The sequence below is a fragment of the Eublepharis macularius genome, chromosome 12 (genome assembly GCF_028583425.1).
Source record: "Eublepharis macularius isolate TG4126 chromosome 12, MPM_Emac_v1.0, whole genome shotgun sequence".
Taxonomy (NCBI): Eukaryota; Metazoa; Chordata; class Lepidosauria; order Squamata; family Eublepharidae; genus Eublepharis; species Eublepharis macularius.
In genome coordinates, this window is record NC_072801.1 from 67048134 (window position 1) to 67068846 (window position 20713).

The following is a 20713-nucleotide window of genomic DNA, read 5'->3' on the forward strand; positions in this document are numbered from 1 at the left end:
TGGCAGGTAGGGTGGGAAAGGGGGGGGTCTGGGGAGGGCTGAGAGGAAGGAGGGGTCTGGGGAGGGCTGGCAGGTGGGGACAAGGGGGGGTCTGGGGAGGGCTGAGGCTGGGGGGTCTGGAGAGGGATGGCAGGTGGGGGACGGGGATCAGGGCCAGGGAGGACAGAATGGGCAGGCTCGCTCTTCCTGCCACATCCCTAGCTCCAGTGGGGCTTGCAGGGCAGTGGGCACAATTCTCTCACCCTGTCACCCTGACTTTGCTGAGAGTGGTGCGCTTCGGCTCCACCAGGGCTTGCAGGGTGGAAGCACATCGCTCTTGACCCATTGCCCCAGCTCTGCTGAGTGCAGGTCACCCCGGCTGCAGCGGGGCACACAGATGCATCACTCTTACTGCGCCGCCCTCCTCCTCCAGGTGGGCTACATAGTCCAGTGGCAGAGGGCTGGGCAGGCTCACCTGGCCATCCGCTGCCAGCGGCGCCCTCTGGAGGCTGTGTTCAACTATGCACTTTTTATCCTGGTGCTCCCGTGCAGGCACACCAGGATAAATATGAGTCGTCGGAAACCCACTAACACAATTATGTTATAGGATTATTATTACTAAGGGTAAAATTAGTGTCAAATAGATTTAGCCACTGGGTTACTGCCCCTAAAGAAAGTCATGGGGTGCAGGCAGCAGAATTAGGAGCCTTGATGTTTACAGAATGTTGATAATTCAACATTAGTTACTATTTCTACTTGTTTTGTAGGGAGTCCAGTTGGGGAGGGGCCCTTCTGAGATTTGTTTAGGTATTGCTGCTTTAGAATGGACCAGATAAGACATTCCATTTCCAAAGTGAGCCACATATGTTCTCTGGAGTATTAAAAAAATTATTGTATTCTTATGCATCCTGTTTCATTGCCTTCTGCTCCGCTATCATGGTTATGATCAGACAAATACTGCCTGACTGTGTTTAATCTGTCTCCAATAGGTTGGTATATTACTTCTAAGGAAATTGCAAAAACCAATAATGATTACAGAAGGAAGTGTTGGAAATGTCAGTGTACAGATGCAACATTCTGTCATATGGAGTGGACATGTAAGAAGGCAAGAAAATATCGGATACAAATACATGGGGAGATGCACAACGTTTGCTTTGTGCTGAATCCAAAAATATGTTGTTAAAATATTTTCCCTAGACATATTATGAAAGTACACAGTGAACTTTTTAAATATATGGTGAGGGCAGCAAGAGTAGTGTATGCAACAAAATGGAAGACAGAATCTTGTCCAGATGTGACTGAATGGATGAACAAATTGTACGAATATTCATCTATGGCTAAATTAACTTTTATGCATAACAGACCCATCTTAGAATTTCAGAAAAAATGGAAAGGCTTTTTTGAATATGTTGCTGAAAATTAAGAAAAACATTTTAATATTTTAAAATGTTGAGTATATGTAAATAAGGGCATGGAGAGGAGAAACAGTTTGTAGTGTAACATGCTAATATATATTGTTTCTGTAGTCTATGTACTGTTACATATTTTGCTCATGTTATTTTATGCACTGTGTATTATTCTTATGTTCACTTTTTTCTTTTCAAATAAAATAAAACTTAAAAAACTGTCTCCTGGAAGGTTGCCAACCTCCAGGTGAGGCCTGGAATTCTCCCAGAACTGCTACTGCTGTCTAGATGGCAGAGATCAGTTCCCCTGGAGAAAATGGCAGCTTTGGAAGGTGGACTCTATGGCATTATATCCTGCTGAGGTTCCTCTCTCCCCAAACCCCGCTGTCCCTAGGTTTCATCCTGGAATCTCCAGGAATTTCCCAACCCGGTGTTGGCAACCCTAGTCTCCAATAGGCCAGTCCCCAGGCTTGGACTGAAATGAAATCTTGATAATCGGAACTCTTACAATGAACCACCCGCACCTAAACTTTGGGTTGGGGGGGGGAAGGCAGCCAGCATTGATTATTTGAAACTATCTGTTTTGACAGGGTTTTGCAAAAGAATAAGCATAAAATGTCGAACACCGTATGTTTCTTTTCCAGAAATGCTTGCTTTAATTTAATTTGCTGATCAACATGATAACAAAGTAAAGATTATAAACAGTATAGCAGAAACAAGGCAAGGTTATAGCAAATGGGGCATGGGTGGAGTGGGAAGAACAGTTGTCCATCTGAAGATGTGTAAGTATACTGAAGGGACCACTTCCATCACACAAAACTTTGCCTACCAGCATATTTGTAAATAAAGCAAATAACATGAAGCATTTGTAAGCCTTTAATCTAGAGGTAATTAGATGTACGTAGTGATGGCTATGAATCTTAATGCTACTCAGGAATGTTAGGCACACTCAACAGTTACACAATAATCAAAATAATCACATCCAAGCTGAATGTTTAGCTCTACTTTCTCTACATACCTAACAGCTAAAGTCACCTAAGCCTCTGCGATTTCTATAGATCCTAATTATTAATCGGCCTCACCTTTATTAAAAGCAACCAATATAGCAAACTTTTCAGCACTCCTGCCTTTCCATTACTTAGCAGAAGAAGGTGGCAGAGGAATAGTTGTGGGTGGAGTGGCATCCTTCGTAAACTTCATGTCACGGCAGAACAAGATGGGCTCCCTGCCCAAGCCCAGCTGGTACTGCCATATGTACAACTGGCTTTTGGGCTCCAGGGTCACATTAACTGATTCTTCCACCTCTGTGGCATCACTCCAGTCTTCCGACTCGGTTTGGACACTACTCCCACCATGTTCGGTGGAAACGCTGAACTGATACTTGGCCAATGATTCAGCAAGGGCTCCAGACTCATATGAGGCAGTCATCCCTATCTTCCAGTGATTCTCCACGGACTTCATCTTCGACTTGTTGCATCCCACCTTCTTAGTGATCTTCTTGTTCCAAGTGATGGGACTGTCAGAATCATTGGAGATGGTCTTGATAACCTCCCATTTACCAAAACACGCACCATGAACAACAGCCAGGCCTCCTGGGAGAAAGGGGACCACGGTTTCATGGAAGGAATACGTATGTGGATCTTCTTTTTCATGGAAGTTGGTGCACCTAAAGTACTGGATGCCCCATTGATCATGAGGTTTTAAAAAGTAGTAGTAATCTTTAATACCCCAGTAATAAAGGCCGTTCTTGCAGTCTGGGTGAAGGGTATATTCAACTGCATCTCCATCTGTATTCAGATCAGTGACCTTGCGGTAAATGCCTTTCTCCTGAAAAATAATGTAGAAGTGACCGAAGGCGGACAGGTAATGATCCCCTCCTTGACAGTTGGGATGGAGGGTGAACACGACCGCATCGTCGTCCTGGTGCATATCAGTGACACGGCGATAGCTGTCTCCTTTGATGATGTAGAAGCGATCATTCTCGTCGGCTAAGTAGTGATCTCCGCCCTGGCAAGAATTGTGCAGGCTAAAGACGTATAGGTCTTTGCCCTCATTGAAATTGGTTGACCTCATGTAGCAGCCCAGGTCGGAGCGGACGATGTAATAATATTCATCGACCCCGCAGAAATCAACTCCTGGAGCTTTGCTCTTGGGAACTATTTCATAAGGCATGGTGTTTGATCCTAGGAATCAAGAACAATAAATCAAATTACATCAGAATAGAGTGCAAAAGGAATCAACGTCTCTTACTGCTTTATGGGCACAGTTAGGAACATGACTTATTAGTATGTTGAACACAATAGCAAAGTTAATGGTCTTGTTCCTATCAATAAGGCAGAGAAATAGCCACCCGCAGGCAAGTAGGTCTTTCTGCAAACATGGAGCTCTACAAATGTGTAGAAGAATACATTTCAAAATGTAGCTCTCACCTCAACTGTGAAGATGGGGCATCCTCAGCGTCCTCTGAGAATGTAAATATCAGGTTTTTTTTTTTTAAGGGAGTGGGCTGGAGGGAATTGGCGTAAAAGTCTGGGGCTGTTTTGAAGGGTTTGAAGCGAGAGCCAAGCTACACGAGACATCCAGCACATGTTCTGCAGGTGTTAGTTTCTTGCAAGTTCCCCTGGGAATTGTAGTCGGGCCCCTAGCTCCTGGAGGAAAACTCAAACGGGCTTTAAACATTCCTGTTTATGTAAAATCATTTACCATCAATGAGTAAAGTATATGGCTGTAGCATTAAGTGGGCATATTAATATGAAAGTGAGGGAGGAGGGAGACCTGTTTCCCAGTATGAGAGAGAGCCATCCACTCTGCTCTGCCCCCATCACCCCTGGAGGAAAACTGAAACAGGCTTTAAACATTCCTCTTTCAGTGAAATTTCTTACCATCAAAGAAAACCCAAAGGGAGCAGATTTTTGCAGAGCTCTCTTGGGTTTTCCCTTCCCAAGGTATCTTGTGGGAACCTGACACGTATAGGACACGTGCCGAGCATCTCGTGTAGTTTGGCTCCTAGACCTCTTTTTCTCTCTGTTGCTGGAAAAAAGCAAGCATGCCGTAGAAACCCCCCCCTCCTGTCTTTAGCACTCTGATTTCTCAGCAGCAGAGAGACATCTGTGTGATGAAAAAAGGGGGTCTGTTGCTTCCCTTCCCCCATTTTTACTCAGAGCAAAAAGTTGAAAAAAAGAGTTTTTAGAGTGCCCATTCCTCCCAAAAATAAAGTCAGGATTTTTTTAAAAAGTTTAAAGAGGTAGGAAAAAACAGAGGTGGAACATCGAAGGCAATTCTCTCAAAGCTTAATCTCCCCAACCCCAAATCCCATAAAATGAAGAGACAGGAAAATCATTCTAGCTAAGAAAAATAGAGACAGAGAGGACAGCCCCTCTACCACAGACCTTTTAAAAACAGAGTTTTGGAATAAACTTTTTAAAACATTCCAATGTCCCTCTTTTTCTTCCTTTGGCCTTCTGCCTCTCAGCTCTCCTCAGACCGCCCTTGCCCCTCCACCTGAAAGCCCCCCCCAACCCCCCCAGCAGCCCCCCCAACCCCAGCTTTCTAGAGCCTGTTGTATTTATCTGCACAACAGGCTTTGTTTCTAGTCTGAAAATAAAACTTACCTTTTTCAAAATGTTCTGAGAGATGCTTTTGTCTGCAGGTCTTGTCTCCTTGTGAGTTTCTTTGGCTCTGAACAGAACCACAGAGCAGTTAGAGGATGGCAGGGAGGCAGAAGGGTGTGTGGAAACAGCAGTCAGCTATTTAATATGAGGCGGGGAAGAGAGGGAGGGGGAGCTGGATTCAGGGCTCTGCCTGTCTGTGTCCTGATCTGTCATAATGGGGGTGGCCTCTCTGCTGAGAATCTTGCATCGCCCTTGTGCATGCGTTTCAATCCTATCAATGTACGAGATAGTAGCACAGTATCATCAGCATAAATTAGAGTGGAAAGATCTTGGTTACTGAGGGTGGGTACAGGGTGATCCTGAAACTGCTTTAATGATATCAGTGTAAAGATTGAATAAATAAGTGGATAAAAGAGAACCTTCTTTGCAGGGCTGGATCTAGAGTTGCTGGTGCCCAGGGCAACCCAAGTCTGGCCCCTCGCATGTGCGCATAGTGCGTGCATGCTCCCGGGGTTGCGTGATAATGTCGCTTCTTGTGATATCATCATACAGGGTGGAGCGTGCTGCCCTGCGGCAAGCTGGGTGCCCTGGTGCACTGCGAGTTGGCGGAGGCAGCATGGGGCTGGGCTCGGAAGCTGCCCGCACTGTTCACCTGCCCCACAGGACAGGGGGTGGGTGAACAGTGTGGGTGGCCTCCCAGCCCCCTGTGCTGCCTTTTGCCTGCCCCACAGGACAGGGGGCCCGCGGCAAGCCTGCCACCCCTGTCCTGCAGCGCAAGTGAAAGGCAGTGGGGGGGGGGCTGGGAGGCCGCCTGCGTGCTACCGGTGGCTGGCAGCTACCCCTTGCCCCCCTCAGTCTGGCCCTGCTTCTTTGACACCTTTAGAGGTTGGGGTGGGATCTGTAGTCTTGGCTTTCAGGGCTACATCATCTAAAGGCCTGTTTGGTGGGTGACCTTCAGATCGCACTCTCTTAGCCTAGCCTACCTCAGGGGGCTGTTGTGAACGTAAAATGGAGGGTGAGGGAAAGCTGCTGTCCGTTGCTTTCAGTCCTCCCTTATGGGGAAAAAACACTGTATAAATAACTAAATAAACGAATGAACAAACTTTATATGGTTCAACATTTTTCTCTTTAAGGAAAGACTTTGTGTACTTCACGGGAAGTTTGGCTGTGCCATGGAGATTTGTGCCCTTGTGTGCTGTAGCTGTAAGTTGAGTGAGAGTGGAAGTAAATCTGTTTTCTGGTGCATTGTAGTGTTTTGTGTACCGTTTGGTGTGAATGCGATATCTGAACAAGAGGAATTATAGTAAAAACATAATTCAAATGTGGGAAACTTCCACTTTTCTAGCTGTCTAATTCTGCATATTGGCAAAACGATAAATGGTTTCATGGGGGTTGGGGTACAGACAGTCCAAGTATTGTGACCTGGGAAAACTGACTGCCAGAGGGACAGGACAGTCCAGTGGTGTGAAAATCATGCAGAGGAATATAGCAGGAGCAGAGTAAGTGTCATGTAATAATATCCCATAATATTCTAAATTAAAGCCTTAACTTATAAAAAGCTCTGTTATGCAAAACACAGGTCCAAAAAGAATGAAATAAAAGTGTGTGCATGTTTGTGTGAATGCAGAATATGAGTTACCCTGCAGAAAAGTACACTAGCCATTGTAAATATCCCCCCAAGTTATGCACACACAAAATATTCTGTGCAATGGTAATTTCACACGTCTGTGTTTAGATTACCTTCATGAATGAAACCCTCTAACTACCAACAGGAGAAACGCTGCAGTTACAATACATTTTTAAATTTGCCTTTGTGTTCTGTTATTATACAAGCAGGGTCTTGGCCACTTATTTTGTAACTGGAGTCTAGCCACATGGAGTCCAGCTACATGGCTGGTATGTACATTGGGATTATACAATAGTTCATCTTTATGGCAGAGTTGACTGACACAGCACATGGCCAGGTCTCACATCTTCTGGTCATCTTGAACATGATATTCCGCTGAAGTCCGTTCTCTAAAACTCCACTCCTAAGCTTAAAAGGTATAGGCAAGAACTTGCTTTCTTTAATCAGACAGAAGGGAGACCTGGATTTTAAGACTATAGTTGACTGAAAAGTGAAAATACATAGACTGCAGCTCAAACTTCGAGTGGTGCAAACTCAGTACTTCAAAGAAGGAACAGAAGTTAAGCTTTTGTTATAGTTGATTATGATTACTATTGATAAATAATGCCCTAGCTTTAAATTGCAGATAATGATAATTAACACAGTAGCCACAAGTGTTAAAGTTAATGCAGGTTAATGTTGGCACTAAGACTTTGTTCTCACCAAGGTGATAATTTATTTATTTATTTATGTTATTTATATTTATAGTCCGTCTTTCTCACTGAGACTCAAGGCAGATTACATAGCACGAGATCAGTACAGTCAGTATCAGGAACATTTCTATACAGTGTTAAGGACATTTCCAAAACAACGTCATAGGATTTTACAAAGACGTAGCATTAGTAAAGATCCAATACAGAGTTGAAGAATTGCTGAAATAGACATAATCAAATTCTAGGATTGACATTAGATAAACATGAAGTACAGATAGTGTAAGAGCCTTTGAGACCCCTCCCTATAATACTTCCCTCCGATCTGAGTAAAAAGCCTTTTTGAATAATTTGGTTTTGCATCATTTGCAGAAAGTCGGGAGAGAGGGGAATCTCCTGACCTCCTCAGCGGACCGTTCTGTAGGGTGGGGGCCACAGTGTGCAGGCTGCTGTTGATTTCACCCATCTGCGGATGTGGCACCTGTAGGAGACCCCGTGCAGATGAGCGAAGCTACCGTGGACGACATATAAAGCTCAGTTTGGGCTTGTGACCTCAAATGGAGGCTCATATGATAACTCTCTCCATATATACTTTCTAATTTATTACATTCTAAAAGTCATCTAAGTAATATAACCTTAAATGTCAGTTTCTTCTAAATGATTTGGTTCCTGAAATTACTGAAGCAGTTGCTAAATTTCTTGTGGAAATTCTTAAAAAGAGTAATTCTACTCTTCATGAGTGAAGAGTAGAATTAACCCTTTCTTGGAACTTGCACGAGTGAACAGCTGATTTCATTATTAGAAATAAGCCTTGCCTCTGATTGTTCTTTTGTTATACAGTTAATAACCTTATTGCAACTTCTGTTGCAATGTGAAATATATTTTAGAATATATATTTTAAATGAACAGGGATGGTAAATGCAGCTGCTGTTTCCACTGTATGGAAATTTGGCTGTTTGACTTGTATTCTTCTTATGGTTTAGGCTAAATATTCTGTAGCTTGGTTCTTGGTACGTGTTTGATGTGCAGTTCTTATCTGTAGACTAAAAGAACATCATCTGCCTAATTTGTTTTTCCTGGACCATTGAATAGCTAACACATTTCATAGCTTTACATAGGTTTAAAATAAATTGGCTGTCTCTCTCTCTCTTGTTTTGGCTAACTCTTCTGTTTCTGTAGATAAACTTACAAACAGTTTTTTGGAAAACCTTCCTTCTTTTCTTCCCATATTGTTTATCAGTAAAGCAAGAGTATGTGTCATGCAACCACACAGGGAGCATGCCAATATCAAGTGTGAGTACTGAAATTGCATGAAGCATACTACATTTTAAATTCATCTTTGTTGACTGTTATTATACAAGCAGGGTCTTGTTCACTCATTTTGCCCCCCTATTAAAATGCAAAAAGTAGCAATGTTAGGAATCTTTGAAGAATTGTTGCGAGAGAGCTTCCCCACCCAATTCCTCTCATAAGGTTCCTTACTATTTTTGCTTGGAGTGACGGTTGAATAAGGAGGAGGGTGTGTAGCTTCAGGGATTTTTAGAGTTGAGAGGATTCTACTGCCTTTCCCCCACAGGTCAGTTGGGGGGCTGAACCTCCAAGTAAGCTCAACTCCACCCTGTTGCTTAAACCACCACTGAACTGTTATCTAGGGCAACTGCATGCTTAACTTGAAATCTATGCCTTGCAGTGCATTGTATAGACAGGCCAAGCTTTGTCTGCATAACAGTGTTACTATTGCATGATGGATCAAATGAAGGAGGGATGAACTTTGTTGTAAGCTTCTATGGCTCCCCCTTAGAAAGAAAAGTAGTTTATAAATATCTAAGTAAATGGCTAGTAGATCGGGTTTTTTTTGGACGGGGTGGATGTCTGAGTACCTATTTCTTCTTCCTCTCCCCTTTCTGTAGTATCCCTATCTCTGTCTAAGTTGTGTATGCTTGTGTGTGCTTTTCTGTGTTACTCTGTAGGTATGTAAAAAGAGCCCCATGGTGCAGAGTGGTAAGCTGCAGTACTGCAGCCCAAGCTTTGCTCATGAACTGAGTTCGATCCCGGCAGAAGCCAGGTTCAGGTAGCCTGCTCAAGGTTGACTCAGCCTTCCAAACTTCCAAGGTCAGTAAAATGAGTACCCAGTTTCCTGGGGGTAAAATGTAGATGACTGTGGAAGGCAATGGCAAACCACCCCATAACAAAAGTCTGCCAAGAAAATGTCCTGATGCGACGTCCCCCCATGGATCAGTCATGACTTGGTGCTTGCACCTTTACCTGTATGTACGTATATATTTTGTTGACATGTATGTATTTGGGAAGGCATCCTGGAGAAGCTGCCTTGAGACAAAAGAAGAAGCTGGATATGAAGTATTTTAATAAGTAAAATGAAACACCTGAGTGCTTGAGGAAACTGACGGTAAAAATTCTCACTCCACTCTGACTTTCAGCCAGACTTCGTTGGTTCTTTGTAAATGTCATCTTAAGTCTTCAAATTATGAAGACAACTTAATCTTGCACAACAGGCTCCATATTGCTTGCTCTTGCTTCCTGTCAGGGGCCCAGTTCTGTGTTTTTGCACACTCTCATCTTGTAGACATCGAACGTACACCAGTGTGATAATAACAAAAATACAGTGTCGTGTGAGTGAAATGATCAAGTGACTGCCTGGGCCTTAGGTGGCTGGCTGGATCAAGATGTTTCATTGCATCCCAAAAGCAGGCAGGAGCCCTTGCAAGATTCCATCGCGTCATTATGCCAAATGAACAGCTCAGGCATCAGGCAGAAAATGCATTGATCTAAAGCTCTTGTGTTCGGCGCAAACATGGTGCTCACACACCTGGCAAGTACACACGGGTGATACATGTGTGTATGGTGGAGCAGGATCACATCTGCTGGCCTTGCCACCTGCCTACCTGGACTCAGTCTAATGTTAAAGCAGAGCAAAATGTTTGTGGATAGTTTCCATCCCTGTGAGAGGGAATGGTGCCCTTTCTGGTTTCCAGCTTATTGGGACAGAGCTTGCACAGGTGTAAAGCTTGCAGGTAGGTGGGGATAGGCCAGGGCTAGTGATCCTGCTTCCATATTTATGCACATTATCTCTACACACATATGTATGAGGTAGGGTTGCCAATTGCAACTGATCTCCAGGCAAGAGAGAGCATTTCCTCTGGAGAAAATGGCAGCACTGGAGGGTAAATTCTATGTCCATACATCCGTGCTGAGAGCACCCTTCCTCCCCATCTTTTGCCTTCCTGGGATCCCCCCTCCCAAATGTCCAGGCATTTCCTAACCCAAAGTTTCAAACCCTACTATCCAGTTTTGGCAAAATGATTTGTTACCTATGTAAATTGCTAGTCAAGGGGGACCCAAGGCAGTTTACAAAATACGAAACACAGTGTAAATAAACAGGGGGTGGAGGGAGAGAACAAACAGGGCTCCATATCGTGGGCTTGACCTGGATGTATGAGCCTGGCTCACTTTAAGGTCTCACCATCAGTTTGCCACGTGAGCCATATGGACTTGCTGCTTGGAAAACATCAAAAGTGCCAGGGGCTCCTTGAGCAGGCATGCCCAAATCATCTTGTGGGTTTTGAGCTATCTGATTTGGGATTCTGCCACCTGATACCCTTTTGCTGCATGTTGAAATGAGCAGTCCATGTTTGGGCATGACAAAAATGTTGAGATAACAAATTCCTTGGCATGATGAGTTTACATGTGGAGAGATCAAGAACTGGCATTGATAACTCTTCTAATTAAAGTTGCCAGTTCCAGGTTGAGAAATTCTTGGAGCCTGGGGAGGGAGAGGTTTGCAGAGGGGAGGGACCTCAGCAGGGTATAACCCTATAAGGTCCACCCTCCTAAGAATCCATTTCCTCCAGGGGAACAGATCTCTGTAGCCTGGAGAGCGGTTGTAATTCTGGGAGATCTATAGCCAACACCTGGGGGTTGACAACCCTATTACAACGTTCAAGGAAAATACCCATGAAATATTGCAAAAATTGAGTTTATTTGCAAATTTGGAACAATGGACACGCACACTGGGCTTATAAGGATACAGATGATGATTTTCTGCTTTTTACATCCCAACTCTATCAAGCTAATTACAGGATTATTATACCTTACACCCTTATTTTAATTACTCCTCTCGCCTTGGGCAAGATAATAACCCTACATTCTTGCACTTCTAAGCATATATGAAAAAGGAGCTTTGATTCTTGAAAACTCATACCCTGGAAATCTAATTGGTCTTTAAGGTGCTATTGGACCTGAATCTTGCTTCTCTACACCTCCAGCATTGCACAAAATGTGCAAGCTATGGTTTTCCCCAAGATTCAATGTTAAGCACTGAGCTGTAGCTCTAGTTTGGCCAGAAAAGAGTATTGTCTTGTACAAACTCTGATGCATTTTTAGTGTATTGTACAAATTCTGAAACATTTATCCCACCATCCCCAAATAGGGATTAGCAATTCAGATCTGAGATTCCAGTAAAAGAACTTCCCCCCCAATCTGGCTGAATTCAGTTTTTATGAATCAAATAAAAGAATCTGGGATACAATCTGAGAACCTTTATCCAGTCCCCCAGATAAATCCGGAAAAAATCAGGGAAACGTGGTGTCAGCCTCTGGCTGGCTCCTTCCTGGGCTTCTCCTATTTTTTCCCCAAGAGGTAAGGGGGAGGAGGGAGGGGGAATGAGGCAGAGGCAGGGGGGAAGGGGAGTGAAGTAGGGAGGGGCAGTGAGTGGCCAATCCATGCTGGAGCTCTCCTGCTCTGCCTGGCTTCTGTGAGTGACACTGCTTCAGTTGGGCTACGGGCCAAGCGACAAGTGACGAATGACACTTGCCTGGCAAGTGAACAGACTCGCGTGTATTCCCTGTTCACTTGCCATTCACTGGAGTGCAAGTGAATGGCAAGTGAACAGGGAGGAATACACACAAGTCTGTTCACTTGCCAGGCAAGTGTCATTCAACACTTGTAGCTTGGCCCTAAGTTGCAACAGTGTCCCCTGCTCCAGTATGGTTTGGGTGCGGAATTCTCTGTTTTGACATGATTCTCGGATTTGATATTGGTCCCCTTGATTCACTTTGGTTCTGTTGGGCTTCCTCTTGCATTTGGGATGTGCCTTTGGCCACTGGCAATCTCATCCCTGTGTGTTTTCCTGAGAGCCTCCTTGGAAATGTTTTCCCCATGGGAAATACAGAAGAGAGGCTGGGCAGGTTCTCCAGGGGGTGCTTGGATTTGGGGAGGAAATTCAGTTTGGTTCTGTTGGGCTTTCTCTGGGTTGAGGCTGCGTTTGGAAGTGTGCCTTTGGCCACTAACAATCTTGCCCCTGAGGGTTTCTGTCTGGGAGCCGGCTTGGAAACGTTTCCTCCATAGGGAATAATGAAGAGCACCTTCTTCAGGTGCCATAGAGACTAGACCCTGGGTTATGGCGGGAAACCATACCAGCCACCAAAAAGGACTTGGATTTCCTAGTACTTTGTTAGCTGCTGCTGAAGAGGGTGGCTCTTAGCAAATACTTCTCCAGAGTTGGAGCAAAAATGCTGAATTAAGTGGCCTGAGAGCACCATTGTGTTGCAGAGGAGCCTCACACGGGGAAGCTGTGGATCAATATCTGGCAAAGTAAGTGGAACTCCAAAGAATCTTGGAAGAATATCAGGACATTGTAAAGTGGTTTCGCAAGACTAAAAGTGAGCAATGATTGCTTTGGAAACTCTCACGTTAAGGAGGAGATGTCTTTTGGGAAATCAACAGAAAATCTTGGGATGGAGCTTATATTTTCCAATTTCATTCTATGGTCCAAAGGAATCCCTACCCATAAATCAATTTATGAACTCCTGACCTTAGCATACCATAAGGAGAAGGCAGGCACACAGCAGAAGAAAGCGGAACAAATTCCTCCTGGTGTTTTAAACAAAACATTTAAGCAATTTCAGCAAAAGTCACATGCGGCAGAGAAAGAAGCTTGTTCTGGGGGTGGGGAGGGGAGAGAAAAATTAATAACTCTCAACTGTTAAAGAAGAAACAGTGTGGAGAATCCAGGTGTGTGTTTTTTTAACCAAACTTTATTGGGCGTATTTGTCACTCAACATGGAAGCAAATGTTGCTGCCGGAGCTCCAGGTCTCCCACCTGTGGTCTATGCGTTGACATCTCCCCTTTCTTTGAGGACTGAGGGCCAGGCTAGACGAGCAGGTTTTTAATGAGTTGGGTCTGGGTCCCCCAAAGCCAACTCAGGTTTCTGCAGTCATAGAACAGTTAAAAAATAAACAGTTGTTAAAATGTAAAAGCAAGTGCCAATGACCTCAGAATGCCTTCATGGGGGGGGGGAGGGAGTTTTGCACGTCCTCTCGCGCAAAACTCGCGCGAGAAAATGCGATATATCGCATTTTCGGCGTGAGGACGCGCGATGTTCCGGAACGCAGTAAGCCATCTGGAATCGGCCAGGGACTTCTTTATTTTTAACAGCTACTTCCCAAAGCTGCTGCGTATCTGCAGGATCCTCGAGTTCTCCAACTCTTTAAAAAACTTAGATGTCTAGCTTGGTCCATGAGAGGCCAGCGGTGGGTTCTGAATGAGTATTCTCGCAATGGCTATTTTCCAGTAAGGCTATATGAAATCCCTGACTGTGTGTGTTGCCCTCCGGCCTCTTGAAGGTTGTCCGTCCAGCCTCTTGCCCTCCCTGGAAGGTACCGTGGAATTTCTTTGAGATACTGGCTGATTGCACATGGCTCACCTGAAGCCGGGACGTTGTGGAACATGCTGGAAAAAACGCCGAGATCACAAGAAACACGATCTTCCGAGTTTTTTCCGGCATGTTCCACAACGTCCCGGCTTCAGGTGAGCCGTGCGGAATCGGCCACCATCTGATGGGCAGGCCAAGTCATGGGACCGCCCTGTCTTCTTGATTCCTGCTGATTGACATATTCCACAAGGACTTTGGATCAGATGGTTTCTCGGAGTTCCTCCCTTCCCAGGGCCATTTGGATCAGGGCCCCAGTGTGTGAGCAGAAGGACTTTTAGAGCAGAACCACAAGTGACAAAAGGCACAGATTGGACACTTGTCAGCTTCCCTCAAGTTTTGATGGGAAATGTAGGCGTCCTGGTCTCGCAGCTTCGCTCTCTGACTGCTGTCCAATGGACTTTTCAACTGTCACTTGTCCAACATTCCGCCAGGCTGCCTACATTTCCCATCAGAACTTGAGGGAAGCAGACAAGTGTCCAATCTGTGCCTTTTGTCACTTGTGGTTCTGCTCTTAGTCTCCTTCCCCTTCCTGCTTGTGCCATTTTTCTAAACTGAGTCTTGGGAGCCACTGTTTGGGGAAACCTGTGTGTACTGAGGGTTAGGGGTTAGTTTTGGCTACAGTGCAAATAATTGGTCCTTGGAGTCATTTCAGGTTGGGGAAATGGTCCAGAGGGCAGCCTGCTCTCCTCACACCCTGCAAACCTGAAGGAATCAGGCCAGTAGATGCCTGGGATTTCAGTTCCCAGCAAGGAATTCCCAGGCCGTCACAGCTGACAGTCCGCATGGACTTCGTGATGGATGCATTGGTCCTCACGGTTCCAGTGTTTTCACTTTGTAAAAGGAAGTGTGAGGTAATCCAACCTTCCTGAATGGTGCTGTGCCTTCTGGCTTGAAGCTTCTGCCTGCTCAGCGAGAGGCTGGGTATTCCGTGATCAGAGTTCCCGGCATTTTTTTAAAAATCAGTTTTTAACTGCTGATCCTGATCAGGATTACGGAAGGAACAGAGGGTGATTAAGCCTCCTCGGTATGGTATTTCCCCAATCCCCCTTGGGAGCTGCTCTTTGCCTGGTGGTGGTGGGGCGGGGGGAACACAGTCTGGTCCTGAAATGGGTGCTTATGTGTTCACCCCAACGGGGCTATCTGTGGTTCCTTGGAGTTGTTTCAAACGGGGAAAGCAGTAAAAGAGGGACAGCTTCACCCCCATGACATGGATCCAATCCAAATCAAGGCCCCACAACCAAATAATCATACTTGTCTGGTTTGGTCCTCTGCAGTGATTAATGGCTGAAAGCAGGCTTAGAGGATTATCGGATTTTGATTTAAAAGGATATTACCAGTCATTACTGAGTGGTTTGTGGGGGAGGGGAAGCTCTCTGCACATACTCAGAAGCCCTCTGTTCACCATATTTTGCCTTATGTTCCAAGGCTAAACTCTGGTATTAAAACTAAATTCCAGGGCTCCTTAAAACTGTCCCCCCACCCCCCATGGCTGTTCATCAGTTTTAAGTTATGGGGGTAGGTAAGGACTCTTTTTTGGCTTAAAGATGGCTTTCCTATGTTTGACTGGGAAATAAAAACAATTAATTGCATCTCATTTTGATGCCCTTTTTCTTTTTGGAACCCAGGGTTTGGTCAACTCAGATTGTAAAGGCTATATTCATTTCCTTTTTTTTTGAAATTTTTTTATTTTTTAATATCTAAAGCAGAAAGCTACAAAAAACTACAAAAGTACAAGGGAAGGAAAAAGGGGAGAAAAAAAAGAAAAGGGGAAGGGGGGTGGAAAAGGGGGGAAAGCAACATACAAACAATAAACACTACACTACAATGCTTTCCCTTCATACTGCCATAATTAAAGATTAAACCTTAATAAAGTAATGATGGAGTGGTTGACCTTACAAAATACAAATTACAGTCCAAGTTAAGTCTTCTTCCCCCCCCTAGGCCTCGGACGCAATTCTCTCTGAGACGCTACAGCCGCAGCGCTCGTTGCCTCCCCCCTCCCTTCAGGCTTCGAATCTTCTTCTTTTTGCTTGGTGTCTTGCCCAAATTCTTGATTTTTGCCCACAAAATCCCTTAGCTGATCTTCTGAATTTATCTTGTAAGCTTGATCTTTGTAACTGAACCAAATTCCTTCCAGAAATAGCCATTTATACTTTATCCCACGTTCCCTCAGGAGAGCTGCCAGCCTTTTATACTTAAATCTTCTTTTCTGAACTAGAAATGGAACGTCCTTCAATGTCTTGACTTTATTTCCCAGAAAGTCCAAGTCCGCATTATATGAGTTGTATAGGATAGTGTCCCGGACCCTCCTAGATGAAAACTCAATAAAGATCTTGCGAGGCAGCTGCCGCTTCATTGCATATTTTGAAGAAGCCCGACAGACTTTCAAAATGGCGCTTTTTACTTCTTCTTTAGTTGCCCTCGCGGGTGTCGCCAATAATTCCGAGGCAAGATCCCTTAGATCCTTGTTTTCCTCCTCTTTAACATTCTGGAGACGCAAAATAGTCTGTGTTCGTTCCACTTGCAGCCCGATCAGCTGGTTTTCCACCAACTTTAGCTCCTTGTTTGTTTCTCTCATGAGTGACGCATTTTCCCGAGCAGACTTCTCTGCACCCCCCGCTACTTCCTTGATGGCTTTCACATCGCTCTCAATTAAGCCCACCCTTTGATCTGTTTCATTCAGCTTGTCAACAAAGGGTTTTATGGCTTCGATAACCGACCTTTTCACCAAGTCCTCGAGCGACTCTCCTTTCCCCTGCAGGGCAGCCAAAACTGACTTGCCCAAAGCAGGACTCTGCTTTTTCGCTGTCATTTTAGGGGGGGGGGGGCCGCCAACCTTCTGAAACTCAGCGAGGGGGAAGAAATCCGGGCCTTCTTGACTTCAGATCCCACCACTCCTTCACATGCGCTTGTAATAACAGAAGGGATTCGCTTACTTACAGGCTTCCGCCTAGTCCTGTTCTTTGCCGTTTTCCATGGCCCGGCAGCACACAAGGTGCCGTGCACGTCTGCCGGCGTCCATGAGGACAAACGGGCAATTTACCCCCTGCATCGATTTCCAGGGGGCTCTTCCCACTGCGTCCTGGACCCTGACTCCCTCCCTGGGAGTCCTGGGGGCTAATCTTTGCAGATCAGCCACCCGGTCAGGCTGCTCGGGCGCTTCCTCTCGGACCTGCGGAGAGGAGCGTCCGACATGGCCGCAAAAACGAAACTGAATCGCTATATTCATTTCCAATGTTGTGACAAACGTATTTTAGAAAAGGAATAATTTCTTGAAACATTGTACCTTTGTTACTTTTATCCAGACCCCCTCCAACCTTTCGTTCTAGTGCTGTTGAGAGGGCACACACCCATACTACAGAGTTACAGCACAACCAGAATACTTTAAACATAACTGAAGTTCCATCAATTATGCTTGGGGGAGGATTGCTGTCTAGTAGGTCTTCCCGTGTGCCTTTAAAACTTCCTGTAAGATTCCCACCTCCTGAGGAAGTGCACCTGTAAGACGAAAGTATTTGCTTTGGCTTTTTTAGCTGGCGGACACCCAGGAAAGTGGACATTTTTTTCCACAATGACCTTTCAGCGTTCCTGTGATTTGTGTCTGTTACGTGTTTCCTGTGAGCCGGTGTGTTCTTTCTGAGGCACATTTTAACACTCTGCTTTTCATTTTCTTCCACATAGGGTTGTACACATGAGGGAATGGATCTTCCCCGCCCCCTACACACACACTTTTTTTTTTACCCCTCCGCACTGTACAGCAGTCCCAGGAACAGTTCTCTTTCCTTTTTCCTTTTCACAAAGGGCCGTCGGGTGCGTTGTGTGTGTGTGTTTGTATGGAATGGTTAGCAGCAGGAACGTGGCACAGGATATGGGGCTGATAAGGGTGGGAGAGGAAAATCCAGACTGTCCCACCCACCCAGCACCGATCCAGGCTTTGCATTGCTGTGAAGTTCTGGGCAGAATGCAGGAAAGAAAAAAAGGAGGGGTGGGGGGATCCCCACAAACTCAACCCAAACAAGCAGGGGAACAAAATGAGGGGGTTAAGCAAGAACCTAAAAGTATATATATATATATAATTATTAAAAAGTATTTATTGTAGATGTGCACCGATATAGATAAAAACAAGTTTAAAACATAAGGCCTGAATGGCAGGCTGAATATATATATGCGCTAAAACTTGCTAAAACATCTCAAGATACAGATGATGGTACAGTGCAATGACCAACAATGGTTTATGATTAGATTTGGAGAACCTGGGGGGTAATTAAGAGCATGTTAGGGAATAATTTTATAATTTGATACCTTTTTTCTTTAGTGTGTTCTGGGAAAAATTGCAGGAAAAGGGTCTCCCTGCCTTGGCAAAGGACCCCCTGCTAGTGACCCATATCCTTGATCCTGTATAGACATATTTAGTTTAGTAACAATCATTGACCCCGCAGAAATAGACTCCTGGAGCTTTGCTCTTGGGAACTATTTGATAAGGCATAGTTTGATCCTAGGAATAATAATAACATTAATAATAATAACATTTGATTTATATACCGCCCTTCAGGACAACTTAATGCCCACTCAGAGCGGTTTACAAAGTATGTCATTATTACCCCCACAACAATAATCACCCTGTGCGGTGGGTGGGGCTGAGAGAGCTCCAGAGAATTGTGACTGACCCAAGGTCACCCAGCTGGCTTCAAGCGGAGGAGTGGGGACTGAAACTTGGTTCTCCAGCTTAGAGTTCCACACTCTTAACCACTATACCAAACTGGCTCTCCAGAATCAAGAACAAAAATCAAATTACATCAGAATAGAGTGCAAAAGGAATCAACTCCTCTTACTGCTTTATGGACACAGTGAGGAACATAACTTGTTAGTATGTTGAACACGATAGCAAAGTTAATGGTCTTGTTCCTATCAATAAGGCAGTGAAATAGCCACCCGCAGGCAAGTAGGTCTTTCTGCAAACGTGGAGCTCTACAAAAGTGTAGAAGAATACATTTCAAAATGTAGCTCTCACCTCAATAGTGAAGATGGGGCATCCTCAATGTCCTCTGAGAATGTAAATATCAGTGAGATAAATATTTAGAGAATGTAAATATCGTTTTTTTTTTTTTTAAGGGAGTGGGCTGGAGGGAATTGGCTTAAAAAGCTGGGGCTGTTTTTTCCAGTACCGTAGAGGGTTTGAAGCTAGAGCCGAACCAGAGGAATCTATTTGCTCAGTCTCCCTTAGAAAAGGATCATTCTTAGAAGTGTCTATAAGATGCTGTTCTAAGTCACCTGGTGTTAGCCATTGTATTTTGGGGGGTTTCAAAGGTGAAGTGAGATCAACCAATTGGGATTTAGTGGTCTCTCATTTCTAATAGATTTATTAGCTCTGGAGGTTTTCCTCCCTCCGCCATGGTCTCCTTGGGTAATGTAGGGGCATTCGTCTGTTCTTCTCTTGAGTGGTGGGCAGGAGCCTGACTCCTCTCTGGTTGCTTTACCACCCAGTTTGATCTTATTTCCTTGCTCTCCAAAAGGGAGTCCAGTTTGGACTTGCAAAAATATCTTTCGATACACAGGCTAAAAGTCTTCATTTCTGATCTTGAAGACCATAATAATTGTGGGGTATGTCTAGAGTGGAAAGTTAACAGGACTGATTCGTGATATATTGGGCTGCTTAAGCGTTCTAATTTCCATAGATCTATTTCCCGTATTGGTATTTCTAATAAGTTGCTGAGATGTCTTTTAGCTTGCCACCTGTTCTGCCAGTTTATATCTTTGTCTTGGTAAGGGGAAAATTTCAAGGATAATTTCGTTTGGTTTAAAAATACTTATATCGGTGTTTAGTAGGTGAGAATTCCAGGGATCACTCGTTACTTTCTTCTCTTCCTTCTTGTAATGAAGGCTATAAAAAGTTAATATGTCTAATTTTTCGTAGATTTTATCAAGAGATTTGGCAATAAGGAATGTTTGCTCTGCCAATATACTAAAACTAATAACAAAGCTCGTTGTGAGGAAACAATACAACAGGCTCTAGAATGGGTGGGGCAAGTGGGCCAGGCAGTGCTGCCTCTGCTGTGCCCCAATTGGGCAAGAGGAGGGCAGAGCAGATAAACTGGGCATTGCCCCCTCCCCGGTGCCCTGATGGGGGGGCAGGTGCTCTTGAGCACTCCTGTGCCTGGCAGCTGCCCAGTTAGGCCCTGATTGGGCCAAAATGGGTGGTTGGAGCTGCAGGAGTGCTGCTGGGGGAGGGGAGGGGAGCAGCCTGGTGAGCTAGCGCGGAAACAAAGGAGGGGCAGCCCCGGTGCAAATGCAAGCGGAAGGAAAAAAAAAACCGAAGCCTCAAAATGAAAAGCATACAATGAGCACACAATGAAGCCACAGAAACAGAAATATATCAAAAGTGTGAATATAATAAATATCACAATTGGTGTATACTAATTAAACATCAAATTGTATATACATAAACTACAACCATGCCAATAAATACAAGTCCAATGAACACCAAGGTGTTCACAGGCACCAAAAGGGGTAATACCAGTATAAAAGTCACGCAGGCACTTCCTCACAAGTAAACCAAAAAATACAATGACAGAAACAGTATCAGGGTGCACACAGGCACTCACATAAATAAGAGCCAGTAAGGGTGGTTGGAAGGAAACCACCCAAAAACAGAAGTGGCTATAACGTCCAA

The 20713-nt window shown here is 44.6% G+C and overlaps 1 protein-coding gene across 1 annotated transcript; it reads right to left on the bottom strand.

The window, feature by feature from the left end:
• Positions 1-2017: 2017 nt before the first annotated feature.
• On the bottom strand, positions 2018-5123 carry LOC129339006 (uncharacterized). The gene is made up of 2 exons (XM_054993597.1): positions 4997-5123; positions 2018-3568 (listed from the first exon to the last, which is right to left on the bottom strand). Exon 2 carries the CDS (start codon positions 3555-3557, stop codon positions 2520-2522), a length of 1038 nt encoding a protein of 345 aa, XP_054849572.1. The 5' UTR covers positions 3558-3568; positions 4997-5123; the 3' UTR covers positions 2018-2519.
• Positions 5124-20713: the final 15590 nt, after the last annotated feature.

Bases quoted from the DNA above. Each gene is read 5' to 3' on its own strand.
- LOC129339006 (XM_054993597.1), bottom strand. From the start codon at position 3,557: ATGCCTTATGAAATAGTTCCCAAGAGCAAAGCTCCAGGAGTTGATTTC.